At 39.2% G+C, this 21,109-nt stretch overlaps 2 protein-coding genes across 4 annotated transcripts in view; both read right to left on the bottom strand.

The window, feature by feature from the left end:
• The window catches only part of LOC136784726 (RNA-binding protein Musashi homolog Rbp6-like), a 79,863-nt gene that overhangs the window by 25,640 nt on the left and 33,114 nt on the right, over positions 1-21,109 (bottom strand). For all 3 annotated transcript variants that reach the window (XM_066745599.1, XM_066745600.1, XM_066745601.1), the window contains exons 2-3: positions 5,452-5,534; positions 4,646-4,730 (exon numbers count right to left, since the gene is read on the bottom strand). In XM_066745599.1, coding sequence (XP_066601696.1) covers positions 4,646-4,730; positions 5,452-5,534 — 168 coding nt within the window. The remainder of the gene's footprint in view (positions 1-4,645; positions 4,731-5,451; positions 5,535-21,109) is intronic.
• LOC136784728 (transcription factor Maf-like) lies at positions 3,300-4,634 on the bottom strand. The gene has a single exon (XM_066745602.1). The coding sequence runs from the start codon at positions 4,632-4,634 to the stop codon at positions 4,191-4,193; it is 444 nt and encodes a 147-aa protein (XP_066601699.1). The 3' UTR covers positions 3,300-4,190.

The following is a 21,109-nucleotide window of genomic DNA, read 5'->3' as shown; positions in this document are numbered from 1 at the left end:
TTATAGTATATTGGAAATTACGTACACAAGGCATTCACTACAATGAATGGCACAGAGCTGATACTACTACCACATTTAAATCGACGATACAATATTTAAAGAAAACACTGACCACAATACTACACTACTGTCTGACTATTCTAGAGTCCATATCGACGTTGCTCTCACAATATACGCAGATGGAAAAAGTATGAGCATTTATTCTAGCCATTAATATACACTGATACATAATATGGATTAATATTTTTGATTTTCGTACCTAATGTCTCTCTACACAGGGCTGGTTATTGCTAAGTAAATTCAGAGAACTTTCGATCTTGTTGTTCTCTCTTTCTCTCACACTTTCTCTATTATTCGCTCTCAATTTAAAGATAGATTAAGAAGAGCATGGTTCTTCGAACATTACATGCAATTTATTGAATCATCGTTAAAACCAATTAATTAATATTTCACTGATAAGTGTATCGATGCGCATTAACTTTGAACAATCAATTATAGTATACATTTGCAAATCTATAGATTTGCATGTGTGTAGATATACGTTTGGAAATGGGTGCGTTTTTTTGGCACTGTAGCTTCATTCGTTATAATAGATAGACATTGTGTGTGTGTGTGTGTGTACATTATTGTTGTGTCTATTAATATATGCTATAAATGTGCATGTACTTTCTCAGATGCAACAAATCGATTTCATGTAGTAGAGCAGACATTTACGTACGACATTAACATTAATTGTCTTTTACAGCTCGAGGCGAACGTGATGTTCACCTCGGTCGAGTTTACGATCGCTGTCGGTCGATTAACATTTACGTCTCATCAAGAACTTGTCAGCATAGTGTGGAGAAAATATTTCTTTTTAAAATGCTTAATATGTGCTTGCTTTCTCTACTTTCTCATTTGATATTTAAGAAATTAAAAAAACACAGGAAGAAAAATCACGAGGATTTGTGTGATCGGTTAGAGACTTTGGAATTGGCGGAAGAGAGCAATCGACTAAAATGATTTGCTAGGAATAAATGCTTTTTTGTCAAGGCTAATTATACATTTTGCTCATCGACGCCTAATCAAACTCTGGTCTAAAAAAGCATTAAGGCATCGACAAAAGGAAACCTCGTGTGTTAAGATCTGGTCTACTTACGAAACTGACAGTGTTGAGCCTCTCGGGCACAGTACGTACTTTCTAGGACACACGTCTCACGCATTAATATTAAGGTATATAACCACTATGTAGCTTAAAAGTGTTGAATACTATGTACCGAATATAAGTAAGGTACAGAATTGGTATAAGGTATAGGTAAAGATAGGTATGCGCATATAGAGTTAGTATACATATACCCTATAGATATAATAATTATATACGGGACTATTTAGTAATGTAACATAACTATATATAACGTAGCTTGTTAAAAAGTAGGTACAATGTAATAGGTTTCAGATTAAAAGCCGTTGAAAATGCGACTACTTCGTGAAATATGCTTTTTAAAGTTGTGTATCTAATGTTCATTTGGAAAATACATTTGAAAAATACGAGCACGGTAAACTAATGGAGATTTAATAGAAAATACGCGATGGACGCAAGAACATTTGAGCCTTATCATTTTTATAGATACTAGAGGCTCCGATCATTTTCCACGAAGCAGCGCCTAGAGTATATTCTAAGCTAACGTTATTATATAATAACTTCTCCAAAAATTCTAAAATCCACTAGAGATATCAGCATTAGGAACGTACCTATATGGTAATATAAGTTTGTCAAAATTAGTCACTCTAACTAATCGAACCTAGATCTCCTAAATCTTAATAGTTTCTAAGGTCTTTAACAACACAAATATTTACCTAATAGTTACCTAGATATAAATAGATATAAATATAATATGTAAATATAAATATATGTTTCGATATGTATATAATTTATAAGTCTATCACAAAAAACTATAAGGTGTAATAATGCGGCTTTCATAAAATAACAATTTCAACATATATATCAAATACTATGGAGTTACCAAATACGCAGATCAATTTACTGGTGATACGTATAAACCAAAAGATGATTCACGTATACTATTTTCATATATATATATATAGACATATATGTATATACGAATAGTAACCCTTCAGGGATTAAGTAAATTGAAACTATGATGTATTATAGTTGTATTTCTTGACAATGCTTACGAATATCATTATTTTCTAAGAGTGATTATTAACGTCATTGTTATCAACGTTGCTGTGGAGATGGACACTCTTCCGTTATTATTCTTTACGAATTTTATCAACGTAATTGTTGTCACTTTGATTATTATGAAATTTCATGAAGTTATGTGCGAAAAATATGTTGAAAGGCGCGACGTATGAGAGAGGTAGCAGTATGTACCAGGCAAATAATACCAATTTGCTGCAAAACTCTCGACGCGCTCCCTAAATTACCACACCACCGCTTGCTGCTCTTCGCCTGTACCTACACCTACGCCTTCGTCCGGCGTATCAATTTCTCATTGGAAACACAAAACGTGCCGCTACCTTGGAAGCGATTTTCACTCAATTTTCCTACTCCCATTGAAAAAGGAGAGAGCGATCCATTTGGGTTTGCCAAAGGAAATAGTGATGTTTGCGATGACCTTCCGAGGGAAACTATGGGAGCATGTATGCATATAACTCCCCTGGGATTATAAAGTTTGGTCGGTCGTCGTGTATCGTTATAGCCCGATGAATGTGCAATTTCGTTGAGAGCGTTCACTACTACTTTTCTATCTAAAATCATCGCTAAGATCTACCAAGAATTGACAGAGTTCTCACCCGCACGAGAGGCTACAACTACAAAGAGGAATTATCCTTTTCTTTCGGCCGTGAAAGACTCGTGACGGCATGACCGACCATCGGCCTCTGGCTTGACAGGCAAGCCCTGGCACTCTCTTGCCGGAAGCCTCACGGTATTAAGTTCCATAGGATTTTAATTGAAGTGCTTTTAGCGGTAATTGTGATAGACGCTGCGTTTAATTATCGGATATATTAGTCGGTCGACTGACATCGTAAAACTGAATTAGACCTTTACTTTCCGAATTGGCATCTCTTTTCTCAAGTCCTTTCTTCCATTTGTCTTCTCTTTCTTTCTTTCTTTCTTTATTTATTTATTTATTTTTTTTCGGCCGTCTTGTTTTGCCCTGATTTACGCGATAATTCCTCGTTACAAAAACCTATATTATTCTCGTGCAAGACGTAACTTTCCGATGAGCATTTTCGGTTCGATTCCTCTGAGAAATTTGAACACATCATTATTGTCCTAGACAGATTTGCAAAACTACTACCCAGTCTTTATAGCAATAATTGTCCAATTTATCACTACGTGAATTTTCGCTAGAGAAATATGAGGTCCCGTTGGGTCTAGTAAATTTCTTTCGAAATCGCTAATATTTCCATGAATTCTACAATACTTTCCGTTGTAACTATAATCACAGTTGTTCCGAACCGCCCTAACAATGCAACGGGTCAATCGATAATTGCTATCCGCGAGTTGACATTTCTTTTTACAATGCTCCTCGCGATATTTGCATCACAATCTCGAATACCAATGTTTTTGCTTCGGCTTTTCTCGCAATTAAAACACTTGGATAGAATATAAATGAAGGGAACGAATGCTGGAATGTAACGAATTAATTTAGCGATATGCGCGATTATAATGAAATTGGAGATAATTGCTCGCGCAATGAACGGAATTTTATAACGAAGAGATAATATCTTGCCTATACACATTTGTATTAGAATAGTATATAAGGATTTTCCTTTTAGTAACGCTACCATTGGTAAAAAGATAAATATATCTATATGTGTGTTGGAGAGAAAATCGTAAACATCTCCGTGTATATATATATATATATATAAGAGGAACTCTGCAGGTCAGACTGATAGGGAGTATAGCAGTGCTATAGTTGTGAAAATCGATAAAACGAGTACATTCCCAAAAGAATATTTCAGCCATGGTAAGTATGTAGCTTCGAAGAGGGATGGGTTCCGAGAGTTCTCTTATCGATATAGATATCTAATAGAAATTGGTAGAAATAAAAGAGAGAAGAGAATAGAGAAACGGATAGAGAGAGATATGCTACGACTTGACGATGACGATGACGATGATGAGGAAAAGGAGAAGGAGGATGATTTTACTGGGGCCTTGAGAGAGGAGCGAGTATCGTTGGTCATAGACCGATGGCAGGTATGGGGTGATAAACGGTGCTCATGTCCAATCCTTGAACACCGAGGAGATCGCTCATGGAGTAGGTGAGGCTAGCGGCACGGGAGGCAGCCGCAGCGGCGATCGGATGGGGCCTGTAGGAGGCAGCAGCTGCGGCCGCGGCTGCGGCTGCTATGGCCCGCTTCACGTCGTAGACGGCCGCTGTGGTGGCGGCCGCAGCGGCGGCCGGTGCAGCCGCACCCGCGGCAGCGGCGAACTGATAGCTGGCGGCCGCGCCTGGAGCTCCGCTCGCGGTGGCCACTATCGGCGCGAGCAAGTGGTGGTGGTGGTGGTGGTGGTGAGGGTTCCCGGCGTTTACCGCTGCGGCTGCATGTGCTGCCGCAGCTGCGGCCGAGGGGAGGGGGTATGGCGCGTAACGGTACGTAGTGGGGCTAGGTGTCGCGACCATCACCAACTCACCATATGCGCCTCTGTTGGCCGCTCGCGTCTTTGCCAAGTTCGCTGGGAGCATCACTTCCTTTGGCTGTGCCTTCTTGCACTCCACCTTGAACACCCAACAAATCACATGTGTCAAAAATATCATTCCTTCATCTGCTTGGCTTCTGCATGCAAATCCCGCTTCGTTTATCTCCTAATATCTACAACTCATGTGTAACCTTATAAATTTTATTTTATATAATTGGAGAAACGGGAATTTTCCAGAGAGTGCTTCCCAATTTAAATGCATAACTTACTGCATCTGTGCAAGTGATTTTTTATGGATCATACAGCATTACGTGACTTAAAGCGACTTCTTTTGGACGTACTTTAGTCAATTGGATGACTAAAAGATGTCTACGAGACAACTTTCAGTGGAGTGTGTTGTATGGGTAGCAAATAGGTATCGAGGTTTGGCAAGGTGGCATCTTAAGCATTTATCGATCAAAATCTAGCTGTAATGATGGAATTATCGAGGCCTGGTGCAGAATGACGAGCTGCGGTTGCACAAGAGAGGCATATTTCTAATATAGTACCTGCCTTTTTCTACAGGAGCGAGCATCATTCGTCTCTGGCTGTGTGTTCACGTGCTCTAGCGCGTGCGTGTCAAATGCAAATAACGGTAGCAGCCCTTCTCAATTATCCGGAAAATTAATTCCGCTCGACGCCGTGTTCACGACGAAAAGCGGAAAGCAAATACAGTTTGATGCCACCTTTGCGGGTACGTAGGTAAGGGGGTACACACTTTACTTAGGAACGGCCGCTTTGTTGGCCAACCAACAACTCACCATTTTGTTGTTGATCTCGTGGAAATGAATCTCGCAGACTTTGTCCACCACGTCCTCGCTCTGAAACGTGACAAAGCCAAAGCCTGAAACAGAAAGGAAAATCGTTGCTTAAAGATCGGATTCTGCAAATTAGATAGTACCTAGTACGTGACTATTACTCGTAAAATTTCCTTCGAATCTACCATCTAGCGGGATTTAATTTCAATCGTTAATTAAGCCGATCGAGGGAGCATTCCTCTTCGCCTTTATTAAATTAATCAATGTAAAGTGTATTGTTAAGCTATCGGGTATATACCATTAAAAAGTTTTCATTTGGCTAGCCGATTGTAATCTCTCTCTCGTTTCTCTCTTTCCTTCTTTCCTGTTTTTTTTTTTTTTTTTTTTTTTTTACATTGTTCAGCTTGAATGCGTGGCCTAAGAGCATCGCTTAATAAAATCAATTTCTATCGCAGATGGAAAAAGCACGGAGGAAAAACGGCGGAGAGATGAAGAAAGAGAGGAGCCGTAACTTAATCAAGCATCAAGAGTTATTAAAAACTTTGCATTGTTCTCCAAGCGATTTTAATCTCGTCCTCTGCTCGCTGGGTTTCTCCGACGCCACTAATTCAAGCTCGAATTATCCAGCGAGCGGGAGTTATGCGACGAATCCGCGTGCGATGTCGTTTAAGATAACGAGGAGTAAGTGCTTCCGTGCTAAAGCAGCTTCACTCTAAAACTGCGATAGGTGGCTCATAATTAAGCTCGTATAATGGTAACTGGGATATCGCAGGGTAAGCGCAATTCTTTTTGCTACACCTGCCTCTTCTGCCACCCGTCATCTTCTTCTACTTGATTCGTCAAAATTATTACTTTGTATATATTACAAGCTTAGCTTTTGAATTTAATAGATATAAGTGTTTTGTTTCTCTTCCACGGTTAGTATATATATATATATATATAATCTTTAAGCTTCTTAATAGTTGGACGGCTCTTGCAGTTGCAGGTTTCACCAGTAGGATTCTTTGCATTCATTGCACTTGTCTCGACCCTGCCATAAAAAGTTTTCTCTCTACATAGTCTCTTGGTGGCATTCTTTTATTTTATTATTAAACTTGACCAACTTTATACTATAGAAAGCGTGTTTTATTTGCAATTTTACAGATAAGTAAAAAAGAAGCAAACGCCTATATATTTCCTTGGTGATAGCGAAATGCTTCATTGGCCATGCGGGGTTAAGGGATTTAGTCTTTTTATCATTTTTTTATGGTGTCAAAAGCGAGAAAGAATGGCCTAGAGATATGGCCAGTATAGGTGGCGTGGTCAGCATTCTTCTGAGATATCGATAAATTTCAAAAGACCAAGTGACCAAGCTAGCTCGCATTTTCATAAGGAAATTTATTCCCCTTGTGGGATCATGGGGAGCTGAAAAGCCCTATTTTCGCGCAGTGGCCAGAGTAAAAGTGGATAAATGCCCTGTTATCGCGGCTGCGTGGGTCAACCAAGGAGGAAGCAGGGAAAAAGTGCGTCATCAGCTGTCCCTTGAACACCGGATGCGCTTCTTTCTAGAAAAATCGCATCGAAATTTTCCATTTTCTTTCTTCCCTAAAAATTCTTTCCTTTTCCCCAAAAAATCCGAGTCGAGTTATTTGAAAGTGCGATAAAGCCCAACTGCGTATATGACGCACACAGTATATATATATATATATATATATACAGATGTGTACCTGAATTTTAGGGAAACTCTATGCAGATATCTGCATGAATTCCGTTTACAATAATAATAACATAGGATTATGATGTTATATAGTTCTGAAATGTAGAAAGAACCGCGAGAGGGCAGCTTCGCTGGAATGATTGTTTTTATTTAGTTGAACGTGATAAGCAGCTGCTTCTTCTTATACTGTTTTATATATATATATATATATATATATTATCATCCAGCTACCCGCCCCCGTTCCCTACAAAGCTCACACTTGCACGCTCTCTCCTCGGTGCTCGAGAGTATAATGCGACCCCGCCATTGTACCAGCGAGCATGTTAACGTTTAAAAGCCACGCTGCTCGTAAGCGCGTTTCAGAATTTTCCTCTGCATAGAGAGTGGTAAAAGGTTTCTTTCAAAAGGCATGCCAGCAGAACGATTTGAAACTTGTAAATGGATACGGCTTAGACCTCTGCACCCCTCTTGTCTTCCTTTTTCATTTCTGCTCATTTTTCTTAAAATGCGCCGCCGCCGCCGGCTCGGCTTGGCTCGGCTCGGCTTGACTCGACTCGGTTGGGCTAAAATATGCTGTATCTATATATGGTTCCTCAACTTCTCCAACTATATATATGTATATAGGGATGAATGAGGGAGACTGTAAAAAAGACTGTATGGAATTATAATAATTGCAGTACTAATCGAGACGAATGGCCTGGATATTATTATATTAGGCTGGGCTATTTCGATTAATTGGAGAGGAAAACAAGCATCGATTACAGTCCCCAGTATCAGCATCACGATCAGCTACACGCAAGCCAGTTTGTACCCCATTTCTCTCCTCGCCTTACTATCACTCGAAACTACCTAAGCCCTGAGAAACGCAAATGATGCTCCAAGTTTCCCCATCAGCGATTCAAGCGTCTCGATAACAATACTTGCTGCCGACCCTGCACGCACTTTACTCGGAGCCGTGAAGCGAGACACGCCCGTGATTCTCTACTCTGATTATATTAGATATCAATGTAGGTTACGCTGATAGAAGACGAGCCTGCCGAGTATCTGATTCATAATTAGTTTAACCTTTTATATTTTATTAACGCGTCCATAGGAATCCATTTATCACCCTATAATATTATGTAATATTTGACACACTTGTTATTTCTCGATACGATATGTATATATTCATTTCAAATGTATATAATATAAATTTTTGAATTTCATCTTTAATATTGTGTATATAAATATATATGTATATATATCGGGAGTTTCGTATTTTAGTCTCTAGTCTTTGGCTTGATCTAGCGGATTGCGTGTCCACGTAGATTATTCCATGTTGCATATCTTTTAAGTTGGTATTCATTGCTAAATTATTATGTGCATAAACTTTCTGATTTTAAAGCCTGTAAAATTATGAAACTTTGAGATACCGAGGCTGAGATTTCGTTGAAACGAGTATATTTAAATTTATATGTTTAAAGGATTATATTTTGCAATTATTGCAATAAAGTATTTGTAATTCAAGCTGCGAGCATCCTACGAAGACGGTTAATCGATTGTCGCCTGTGTTAGTGATATTAGCCTCGGCGGTCGTTAATAGCCTAATCGCATGATCACCAAGTTCTGGCACATTCTCTCCTTCTCTCTCTCTCTCTCTCTCTCTCTCTCTCTCTCTCTCTCTCTGCCTTTCCTCGCCATACTCTCGCTACTTCGCTAGTCGCACCGGATTGCCGGAACGGATGGTCTAACTCCAGTTCTGCTTCCACGGAGATTAATGTTAAGAAACTTTACGATAATTTCCCATTAAACATCCCAGGAAAGCAATATTCCAAATACTCTCTACCAGCAAATAATATTTTCCTCTATTGTTCGAGTTGTTCAACGTTAATTACCAAAGGATAGCGTATTTCATTGCAGTTTCCCTGGAATTATTAATGATTCGACTGTAACCTATAGCTTTTTTGCGTACCAAGGTATTTCAATATAAACATCGTAATCGATTGATCGCGCGGAACAATTGTAATAATGTTGACTCGGAGTGTTATATAGGGTTTATTGATATACACACACGCCGACAAAGTTATTCCCTGACAATGTTACTCGATTGCACTTGCCCCGGAGTTTTCGTACAAGTTCAAATGACATGTTATTGGTGTAAGACTCCTTTAAAAAAAATACGTATTATCTGTGGGAAAGAAAGAAATTTTGCAGAGAGGAGGAGGAGGCGGCACGCTAAGCTCGGTGCTTCGTTCATACGTCAGTTTGATGATACAAGCATCGCTGATTAAATGCACTGATCGCACTATCAGGTACTTTCGGTACACTCACTTCCTTGCCAACGGTTCAGCCAGGATTACCGGAACGAGCAAACAGACTATGCTACTGCGCTAAATTTCCACGATGATTAATGCGAAGAAGGCTGGCGTTAACTTCTCATTAAGCAGCAGTGTGCAAGTACCTTGGTATCAATTTCGTAAACGACCTATTAAAGTATTTGGATCGATACAGGGGGATAAAGCCCATGACGAAAGTCTTCCCGTCAATATTCTAATGCACCAAATTCATCCAATTTATCTTCATGGCACACTTTGTTTAAGCCACACCTTGAAATTTACGTGCAATTCATGGCACTGAACCGTCGAGTAAGCTCATAGGTTTACTGCAGGCTACGAACAATAAAAGCGACACGCGTTATACTTGTGCGGATTAGGCCACATATACATAAATGTACATATATTTTCCCCAATTACTTTTAGCCTTAACTGTAACAAGGAAAAGCAGAATGGTTTTTCATTCTTTCGAAATGTTAATCCTGTTATATAAGCGCGCGCGTTGAAAACTGTTAATGTAAACTTAATAAAGTTACGCCTAATAACATTGGATGGAATCAATTTGCTATTATCGCAATATGTAATGCTGATGCATTTTCCATTATTTCATTGGAATTTCATTAAGTCTGATCAAGCGATATTTGACAAAATAAAAGTGATTTTCTTTAATACAATTACCGTAATGCAGAACAGATCTATCAAATGTATTTACATTTATTACTGGAATTATAGTGACAGAGCCCAGTGCAAAGATCGTCGAGACACTTTTGGCTTTTAGCTGCTCGCAATTCGACCTTTCAGCATGACATCGATCAGCGAATTCGGAATACTAGGAATAAAACCTCTAAGGACTCTCCGTGCCACCGCGATACCTGAATAATTTATCCGCAAGAACCATCAGAGACGTACCCACTCGACCTTCTATATCTACATACTGAAATGTAACGTCGTCAGCTGATATTTCTATACTGTCGCGGGTTGACAGAGCTTCTGCCTGCTTTTATTGATCACTTTCCTCGGCTTTAACTCTTAAATTATATTTTCCCTCGACTCCACCCATATCTATATACTCTATGCTACACATACCGAAATAACATCGCGATGAATCTAAAAGTTATTGGCAAACTTTACAATCTTCCTTTTATTTTATTCCATTAAGTATCACTCGATAAGAAAATTATATTTCCACTTTTGTAACAGAATTTACCCTCATCGAGATTTTAATACTTCAGTTTCCTTATCGCAATGCAGCGGAGGTATATGAGTATGATTACTATCGACATTGAATAAAAATCCTTCCATCTTGATAAAGACTGTATAAGTGTATAGAGAGTATGTAAGTATAACTTTGGTGGTTAGAACGAATTAGATTAGATAGAACTGCTGCAGCTGTATAAGCTTCTTCGCTTTATGAATCCATCCAAGTGACACTGAAAATCCAATCTTCCCCTCTAACGATCGTGCGAAGCATGAAAAAGAATTCGCGAGTAGGTTGTAATCTCCATCGTTAAAACTGACTTTCGTTAACATCTTGAAATCTTCGAGAATTTATTGAATAAATTAAAATAGATTTTCTCATCTCTACACTCCCTTTACCATACTTAAAATACATCAGATTAAAAATTGCAACAATTGCTCTGACAAATTTATTATATGAAGTAAATTGATAGCTTAAGGGTTTAATTAACTTTTTTTATCCTCTCGATTCCTTCCTCTCGTTTTTTTTTCGGTAGAATGAGTTATTAGCGTCGTAAATCAAATGATTTGTCAAGCGAATCGGCTTTACACTGCTGGATAATATCTTTTAAAACTGATATCTGCGAAGCGCTCATAATTAACTTTTCTGCCCGAATAGCCACTCGGTGAGCCACGTTGGTAGAGACGATTAATTATAAGTTCCCGACGGCTGACACTTCGAAGAGTCGAGCTTTCTTCGAAGCGTTATAAAGGATGCCACACCTATCTATAACAGAGGCCTCCAACTTTCTTGAAAATATGATTTCCTTATTACAGTTTTGCTTGTTATTTGCTTTAAAGTTACTTGATTAATGGCCCATAAAATTCATTCTGATACTAACTTTCCTATTAGATATTTAACGTCAAAGTTTAAAATCACAATATGATTTCTTATTTGCTCAAGTATTAAATTAATTGTTCCGATATGAAAGATCGAAATACAGTGATTTCTCCGGAAGAAGCGAGCAGTCTAGCCTTAAACAGCGAGCTCGTTCGAGTTCAGATTTTGAGTAAATAACATAGTAGGGGTATATGTGTCGATAGTACAATAAATACCGGAGAATCACCGTGACAATTTTTGTATAAAGACAGCTTGTGTAAATCTCTCTTTTACCAGAAATGCAGGGAAATAATAATCGGGAAGCTTGAAGGAAGAGAGATAAGCGCGATAGGAGGATTTTGAAAATGATGGTGAAAAAATGAGAAGAAAGAGAGATCGCAAGGAAGGGAAAAAGTAGGTAGCAGAGCGGAAATAAATTTTCATTTCTGTACTTTGAAGCATTGGTCGTTTGGCCTTAGCGCGGGCGCGTTGAAGGCTCGAAAAGCTTGGCAGACCGATGGCGTTTTTTCGTTGAAAATCGCAAGTGGGATACAACGGACGAACTATTACTGGGCATAACGGCGCCATAAGATATAATTGAACGGATCCCCTCTCTATCACACACAGGTATATAGTCACCATTTGGAGAGGAGTACGGGCCAAAGCGTTCAACTCTCATTTCGGGGGATGAAGCTACCATTCCTAGTCTGATAGATCATGCTCGACAACCGTAGGCTCACTCTCTCTCTCTCTCTCTCTCTCTCTCTCTCTCTCTCTCTCTACTAGCTACTATCCAGCCTGGATCGCCAACATCCAAAAATGCTACGGTGTATCGCATTTGTCAGATGGAGTCTGCTGGGAAGGGCTCCATTTCGTATGTAAGCCGTGCCTCTACTCGCTTCTGCCCAAGAAAATGTGGCAATTTATTATCGCCCCAAAAAACTGGCTTTGCTCTTCAGGAAAGCTTAAGCACCATGCCAAGAGCTTGAAAAAAATCTCTCAGTTTCTTTCTCTGAAATATTTGAGGCTCGCGAATAGATTTTTCCTGGAGTACATAAATATTGGCATAAACGGTTTGGCCTTCTCAAAGTCAACCGTTTTATCTCTGACCCATCTTCTTATATTATATTATAGGGCGCGGAGAAGAATAAGACGATTAATCATACTAGTACTATACGCGCGCGTAACGTGTATACCATCGTATATATACATATTATATATTCGGAACAATTAAGAAATCCGAAAGAAAAAGAAAGCAGTATGAAAAACAAGTGAAAATATATTCAGTTTTGATTACGCTATTAATCTCCCCTCGTTTAAACAGGAGGTTTCGAAAACAATGGAATTCATCTAGCCAAACTAATTTAAAAAGTGCGTTTTCGTGTTCGTTGGAATTGATTATCTTTCGCGCTTTGAAAATAGTTGGTTTTGCTGAAAAGCTCTACCTCGCGAGAGAGGAAGCGGTGGTAAAGTGAAAGAAGCGGAGAGAGGAGGAAGAGGAGGTACGGGAGAGCTAGGGTGGGGGTGTTGAGAGGCGAGCTTGAAAATTTGGAAGGAGCTTCGGGGAGCATGCAAAAGAGGTCGGAGACGTCTCTAGGGTCGAGGGAATTTTCAGGAATGCTTCCTTGTTCGTTGTCCTTTTCCATTGTAGCTCCTTGATTATGAGCAATAATGAGAGAGCCTCCCTTAATCAAGGCAGAGGACACCGACGATTTCGACTCTTGAGCGCGCGCGGCTTCTCAATTCGCAGGCTTGCCGAAATAATGAGTCTCGCAATCAGCGTCTGGGGAAATGTTTACGCTGCAATTACTACCGCCCAGTTCCCTCTCCCTCTCCCTCTCTTGCCAATGAATGAGCTCTGCCTCTTGTTCAAAACACTCGATAAGTACTCTCTTACTTACACAACATGCGGTACCTTATTGCACAATTTGAACATTCTTTCGATTAGTCCAACGCAAACGCTTACTTTAATTAATGCTCTCGTACGTCTTATATTACCACAGCGGTTTATAAAGTGCAAAAACTCGAATAATACCCTTGATGAGACTCTGAGGACGAAACTATTATCATTATCATTTAAACATTGCGAAATTTTATATCCAATTAAATCAAAACACGGTATAGTCTAAAAGTAAATTTTCACAACTGCACTTTTAGACCATTATGTTTACCTAAAATAAGTGGTTTAATCGTATTATGAACGGTGCCAGCACTCAAAAGTTTCTATAAATTAACGTACTGTATTAATAGTTTTAACAATGAAGCTTCGATCGAAAGACGAGAAGCAGTTTGTTATAGGTCACCATAACCAGTATTAGAATACAAATGGTCGTTCAAACTTATCTATAAAGAACAAAAGAAATAGAAATAGACCTTTAAGTCCTTGTTGGAAAACTTTTAAAAGGGTCACAGGGTGATTTATTCAACGTCAGGTATGAGATATTTCATCACTAGCTCCTGGACTATTTTGCTTGCGAGAAATATATCGGCCCCCTTACGTTATGCGCACATTACGTATGACCTTTGTAAAGAAAGCTTTCTAGCCTTCGCACGATAATTTATTTAAATATGTACACTATCATTTTGCCACTGTTAGCCAATATTTTCCGTGACTTATGTTGCGTGGATAAAAGTGTAAGAATGCGAAAACTCTCAAATATTTTCCTTCTATCCCTATATTGCTCGGTATAGTACTACTTGTACAGATCAGATTTGTGTCCCATTTGCAGGATATCTTGGTACTGTGTGCAATATGCACGTTCTTGTGGCATCTCAAGATTGGTGTTTCGGCTCGCCAACCCCTTCATCTCTCACCCTTTACCACCTCGCTCTGCTCTTAGTTTCATTTTGCCTTTCGCTCGAGCTACAGGGGTTTTATCACCAAAGCATATTACACGAATCTCATGAAGTAAAAAACTTGGGAGTTTTCACGAACGAATCGCTAGTCGAACGTTGTACCGCATAACTCGATTACAACCGTAAGGGAAGGGGTGTAGATATGTGGTACAGGATGTGAACAAGTGTGCGCGTGCCTAGATATAAAAGTTCCGTTTGTGCAAAAGCTGAAGGCAGGAGAGAAATAAACGAAATAAGAGACGAAACGAGGGAAAAGAGAGATGGGCACTCGGTTCAATTATCGGTTTGCGGTACAGAGGATTTCCTTTGCCCTCATCCCCCCTCTTGCCTTCTTACTTTCTCTCATCCTTCGTTGATTTGACAAGAAATAAAGTGGACCTCGTATAACTTTACGAAAAATACCTTTTACACTATTTTGTGTAATCGGTTCGATAAAAGATCAGACGGGATGTAGGCATATATACTATACACTTTACAACAGGTATTTCAACTAGCTGTAAAAAAGTTGCATCGCACAGAAATATAAAATTTAAGTCGAAAACTACCGTAGATTCGAAAGACAATGTAAAAGGATGAATTAAACCGAAATGGAGGATTAATAAGAAAATGAAAGTTGGAGGCTGTCATTTGGCAGCGATGTAGGACGCGAAACGTCAATTATTTCAAACTGGAATGCGCAAAGAGTTAGGTATATATATATATATATATATAGATAAGCTCTGTGAGTTATTCGGGGAACAAAGAGTCGGTTGGAAGATTGGAAGATAGGTGGTGTGAGATAAGAGGAAAAATTGGTAATGACTTTGAGAAAGGAGACGGGAAAGATACGTCATACGCGCGAGAAATCACAAGGAGAGGCGATTGCTACGTCTATGGAAGGATTTCGAACGTAATAGAGGCGGATACTCCAGCGGTACCCATTACTCTCGTTACGGGGCTGAGGCTGAGGTTTATGGTGCAGATGGTTATAGTCCGTGATAACGGTTTATGCCCCACATTGTTGCTCGCAGAGCTTTCCTGAACCGACTGGTGTTGCAAGATCAATCCCCTCCTCCCACTAGCATGCTTTTAAACCTCCGCACCTTGACGTCTCACCCAGGCCCTGGCTGCTTCACCCCCCCCCCCTTTCTCGACACTCTCATTTCTCACTGAACAGCGAAGCCCCCACCCCACATCTGGATACTCATCGTCATTTTTCTACGGTCGAGGTCTTGCTTCAGCTACGATACTTCTGCGAGCGTTCTGTTTTTATTGGTTACAATAAAACTGAAAGTTACCACCGTTGTTTGCTATAAGCCAAGTATCATGCGTTCTCTACCTCTCATGCAATTACACAGATACCATTTCCTTAGTTTATTACTTGCAGACCATCTGCAAGTTATTGTCAAGGAGTTGGGATGTATGTGCGTGAATGAAATAGTAGCTAGCTACGTATCTCGTTATTTTTATAAATACTGCAGCTCTGCCTCTCAAAAGTTACAAACAGCTCTTCCTACACATATATAGCGGTGCGAAGAAGAGTCATGCATCTGTGTACCTACGAGGAATAAATCAATATTTCCCTTTAATTATCGCTCAATAGAATTCCACAATAGGGATCTATAGCATATATATTACTAGGTAATATAATGTTATATGCTATAGTACAGCGGCACATATCGTACATGGTAAATAGAACAAAGAGCAGGGGTTGGGGATATTTGTGGAAACAACGTTTCGGGCGCCACTGATTATTAATTACGCCGCGGTAATCCCACAGAACAGATTAGAGCGCATAAATCGTAGTTGACGCGACACTCCCGTGCCCGTACCGTGCTGCTCCTTTTTTGTCCCCCATGAAGGGATTAGAAAGACTGTACTACCGTTTGCCCAAATAAACTGGTCACGTACCTTAGGCGCTTGTCGAGATTTCTTAGTTCGATAATACTCCATCGTAAAGATTTCAATTAACGAAGAGATCTTCTCGCTTATCGACCTTTAAATCCGACGTTTTAAGAACGTCAAACACGTTCGCAATTAAGCAGATACAGGGGATTCATCAAAGTGTTTTATTACCAAGTACTTAGCAATGTTTATTCTATGAAAAAAAAATTTCAAACTATTTCTTAAATAGTCTCGCAGAGCATTAACGATAAATCGATCATCATAGCAAAATCATATATTCACACATGTCACAAATGTCAATTGATGAACTTCATCCCCGATTGAATTGAATAAAGTTTGCCAAAGAGAAACCTTATAATGTTGCTACTCCGTAACTGCAGTATTATAAAGCATGACAAGTTATACATAAATTTTCATAAATTTTGCTATTATAGACCAATAGCGCTTCTTGGGAACATCTTCATAGTGACATTGCGGTACGGGGGTGTAAGGCGACATTACATTAGGCTATAGTAGCCACAGTAATCTCAGCTATGTGTATCCATTTAGCCGCGGGCATATAGTACGGCCTATCCAGAGTAATCCAAGCTTAATTGCCAGCCGAATCAATGCCGTACCCCTCTGTAGCAGTACCACCTATTCACTACCCTTAGGGCTCGTACTTATTACGCATTGTACGTCCGCGTTGTACATATCGATTAAATCCACGACTGACCGATTTGAACCGGGATTTAACCATCTGCCACATAACCATTATACCAGGAGCACCTGCAGCAGCAGCTATACCCACACCCCATACTATTGCCTTCACCACTATCACCGGACACCGCTATCACCTCTCGATATATTCGCATAATACTTTTTTTCCTTACCGCAATTAACATGTACTCTACTTTTTTCTTTCAACTTGCATCATTTTCGAATCATACGATCAGCAGCTTGTAACACGCTCTCTTTTTATTCAGGGGGAAATAGACAAATTTAATTAGCCAACTTATTCGTTTACACTATTTCCATATATATTTACAAATTTATCTACAATACAGTTAAACTTCGCCTTTCCCCTTCTACCCGCCTACTTAGGGACACAAAAGGCTAGATTTCGAGAGCTGCTACTTAAAACTCAATTTTCTTTTACCTTACCACGACAGGTAATGCTCGCATTAAAAATCTTTACTGGCCAGGGGGAATTTCTATCTATACACGCCCCTGGAGCGTGTTAGGCGCCAGGCCCCACTAGGGCCGCCCCTGACTGGACTTAATCGTTCGAAATACAATAACTAGGTTACTATTTTTCCGTGTTACCTGTCCATCGTTCTCAACCCGGCGAGAATCTTCAGGCTCAGGATCGTCTGAGCTGACAAATTTGGCAGTACAATATCAACTCTGAGACTTAATTTACGTATTTCTCTTTTGCCTACTAAGTTACGAGATGCTACAATACGTCATGCTCCCGAGTAGGCTAATCCTTTTCTTTATATTTTTCGGCCTCGTTTACTTACTCGCAACAAAGAAACGTTGACCCGACCGCGCACTGCTTATTTTCTACGACTCCCCCGGCCGGTTACACATGGCTGGGTGGAGTATACGCGCGCGAAAAATAACCTAAACAGATACCTGTAGTGTGACGCTCAAATCCGCAGCTAATTCCAATCCGCAATGTTACCGTCGGCTTGCCGGGTAGGCTTCCAGGCGTCCCTTTTGCCTTCCTTTTCGTTCTCTTACCGTATTCCCTGGCAATCACTTTCTTTGCCTTGCTCTACGTCTTTTTTGGTATGCACTCGTCAAGCCGTTTTCTAGGAGTGTCTCCCGCTATACGAGCTTTACGAGGAATCCGCAGGCGGCGTTACTAGGCTATCGCCGCGGCGCTGCTCGCCTCTCAACACGGCGGGTTATTTAAATACAACTTATTAACGTGTGGACTCCCGTAGAATCCACAAGGTTACAAGCTATAAACTGCAATCCCCGTCACTCTTCTTAACATAATTTATACGTCAGACTAGCATCAATTGTAACATACCTATTAACTGTAACATTCAAATTTGTAACTCGGTCCGTTAATGAAATTTAAAACCGTTAGTAACTTTCTTTAATACAACGAGACGCTGTAGTTGCAATAGTTTAAAGCTGCCAATGCTATGTTACTGTTTGCAGAAATGGGAAAATAAGTTTTCTTCACTCATTTATAAATATCTTGCTTGTTCTTTAATCTCGAATTACTCGCTTACTATAGTGTAAACGTCAAAATTCGAAACATGACTGAAATGGTCATTTATTTGAGTAAATTTTGCAATATCGATCGATTTTTAAATAAAAAATTAAACTGGCGAAATTTTACTACGTATAGTATTGTCAAATTTTTAGGCTCAAATAGAAACTTGTTCGAAAGCATTTTAAGAAATGCTTTACCTAAATTGTGGGAATGAATCATTTGCAGAGATAAATCGGTTTGAAAATTGGGACGGCCAAACTTGCCGCAAAAAAGAATAGGGCCTCGACGGCTGTATAGACATGTCTTTATCTACTTTTATATGTGTACTTGCCGTTGAGACATTACCGTGTTTCTTGATAGGTTATTTCATTTGTAACAAGTAAATTGGTATCGTTTGTAACGTGTTGGTTGATCAGGAAAATGGTAAATGCTTCTATTACTCCAAAAATAACTCGTTGTATATTGCAAAAAGTACTGTTCTGAGAAATTAAATATTCAAATATTACAAGAAATAAGAATATTTTGCATAAAAAGAGTACTATTTTTATAAAGAAGTTAATCGATGTTATTTTGTAAATTTACAAATAAATTTCATTTCATAATATATGGTATACGCCTTTACATAACATACTCGGTTTACCGAAGCACCTTTCACCTATTTTTGTATCCATATACTTTAGGAATTACGGGTACGTTACAATTGCGCAAATCGGTGTAGTGTCACAATTGAAACCTACTTGGTTTCGAATGTAACAAATTACACATGGTACTATATTGGTCATTTGCGTATTTCGAGTCTTTAAAATATAATTTAAATAAAAATGACTTGCGTTGTAGATATATGTCGTAAGTATCACCATCTTATTTTTGAGATTTTTAACATGAGTAGGATTCACTGAGAAAGATAAACCTTTATTCCGTTGTAATTGATTCCGGTCTTTTCTACATGTAAGCTAAAGAATTTACATTGTGTTCGTATTTGAGTCGCTAATATGTTCAAAATTACTCTCAATTAATTGGTTTGAATTATTGCATTCCTGCAATATATCGTATTTAACGAAAACGAGCATAATTGTTGAGTGAATATTTGTGACTTTGCCACTAAATATCGAAAAATATTTTATTTCTTCAAAGAACATTTTAACGATTTCGAGTTGGGATAATAAAGTTGACAGTTATTCATTATAATACTGAAGGCAGCAAAGACTGTCGTGCAGCAAATATGTATAATAAAGAACTGATGAAAAAAAGGACGGACGAGTGAAAAGAAAGAAAGGGTCAGGCTTTTAGAATTTAATCTTAGATGCTACGTCTTTCACAGCAAGTCGACAATGTTCGCACGCTATGGGATACGCGGTTTTACCGCTCGTAAAGCGCGAAGAATGAATGAAGAAAAGTGTTGGTACAGTGAAACTCTGTGCATTTATGGGCTTCACGTATCCAGCTCTTTATCGTTCCAGCTTTGTCGCTTTTCGTGGCTACTAATTTACGGTAAAACTTGCGGAATGAAGAACTGCCTATAAAAGCAAACCAAGCATCGTTTCATTTACTAAATTAAAGAAGTAAAAAGAAATAAACTGCAAACTTTGCATATTTTTCTAGTGCTTCGTATATAAAGCCAAAAGCGTTTGTACGTAAATAGTTTTATCACTAAGGATCTTATATATATATATATATTATAGGAACGCGTTGAATAGAGAATAAATCGAAGGTGAAGAATTGACCGTATCGCGATTGAAAATAAGTTTGAATTGCGATGGAGGTGAGAGAGGAGGGGGTGTATATTTTTACTGGCGGTCTCTGCACTGTGCAGGGAGTTTGGTGGGGATGAAGTCTATTGGCGTCAATCGATCTGGCATTGGTAGCGCAAAAGGTGGGTGTAGCAGGGCTCGGAGTCATTGGGAGGCACTTTCAATTAACCCTCTACGGCTAGTGACGAACGAAACGAAATTCCACCCGTTTCTTGCCGCACCTTGACAAATGGCTCTCCACTAATCAGCGGGATGGGGTAAAACGCTGCTGCGTTCGTTACGAATACCACGCAATATTGCCCGCATAGCTCGCATTCGGAATCAGTTCGATTTCCAGTGCGCTCCATCGCTATCGCATCACGCTTGAATTACATCGATATGGTGACGATATCCTGTACCTACTATCAGTAGTGCACCCAACACTTTTACACGAATTACCAACAGTACTCCATTGATAATTAGCGACATTTCTCCCGTGCAACGCGTCGCGTCAAGTGATTGAGTGTTTGTTGTTTACGAAGCATCAAAACTAAAATGAATATACCTATGTATAAATATACATATATTTACTTTAGTAAATAATACCTTTTCCCAAATCAAACCTATGGTAAATTACTTGGCGCTAATCCGGTGATTACATGCAGTGTTTCTCTTTCTCGGATTTTAAATGGATCATCAAAATGTGATTGGATTGTACGAGTTACGGGATCTTTTCTTCTTCCCTTTTTTATATAATTCTGTATTCACCAGAGAGAGAGAGAGAGTTTTATTGTATACCTATATGTATATATACAAATAATCTCTTACAACATAATGTTTATCGTCAAATCTTTGACTCTTTGGCTCACGTATACGTAACTAAAAAGAAATGTCAATTCACACTAAACCAGTCAT

Source organism: Prorops nasuta, unplaced genomic scaffold, assembly GCF_024137725.1.
Source record: "Prorops nasuta isolate Cenicafe-Biocafe unplaced genomic scaffold, Cenicafe_Pnas_1.2 PNAS00067, whole genome shotgun sequence".
Classification (NCBI taxonomy): Eukaryota; Metazoa; Arthropoda; class Insecta; order Hymenoptera; family Bethylidae; genus Prorops; species Prorops nasuta.
Note: the sequence above shows the minus strand (reverse complement) of the source record. Positions and strands in the feature narration are given on the sequence as shown.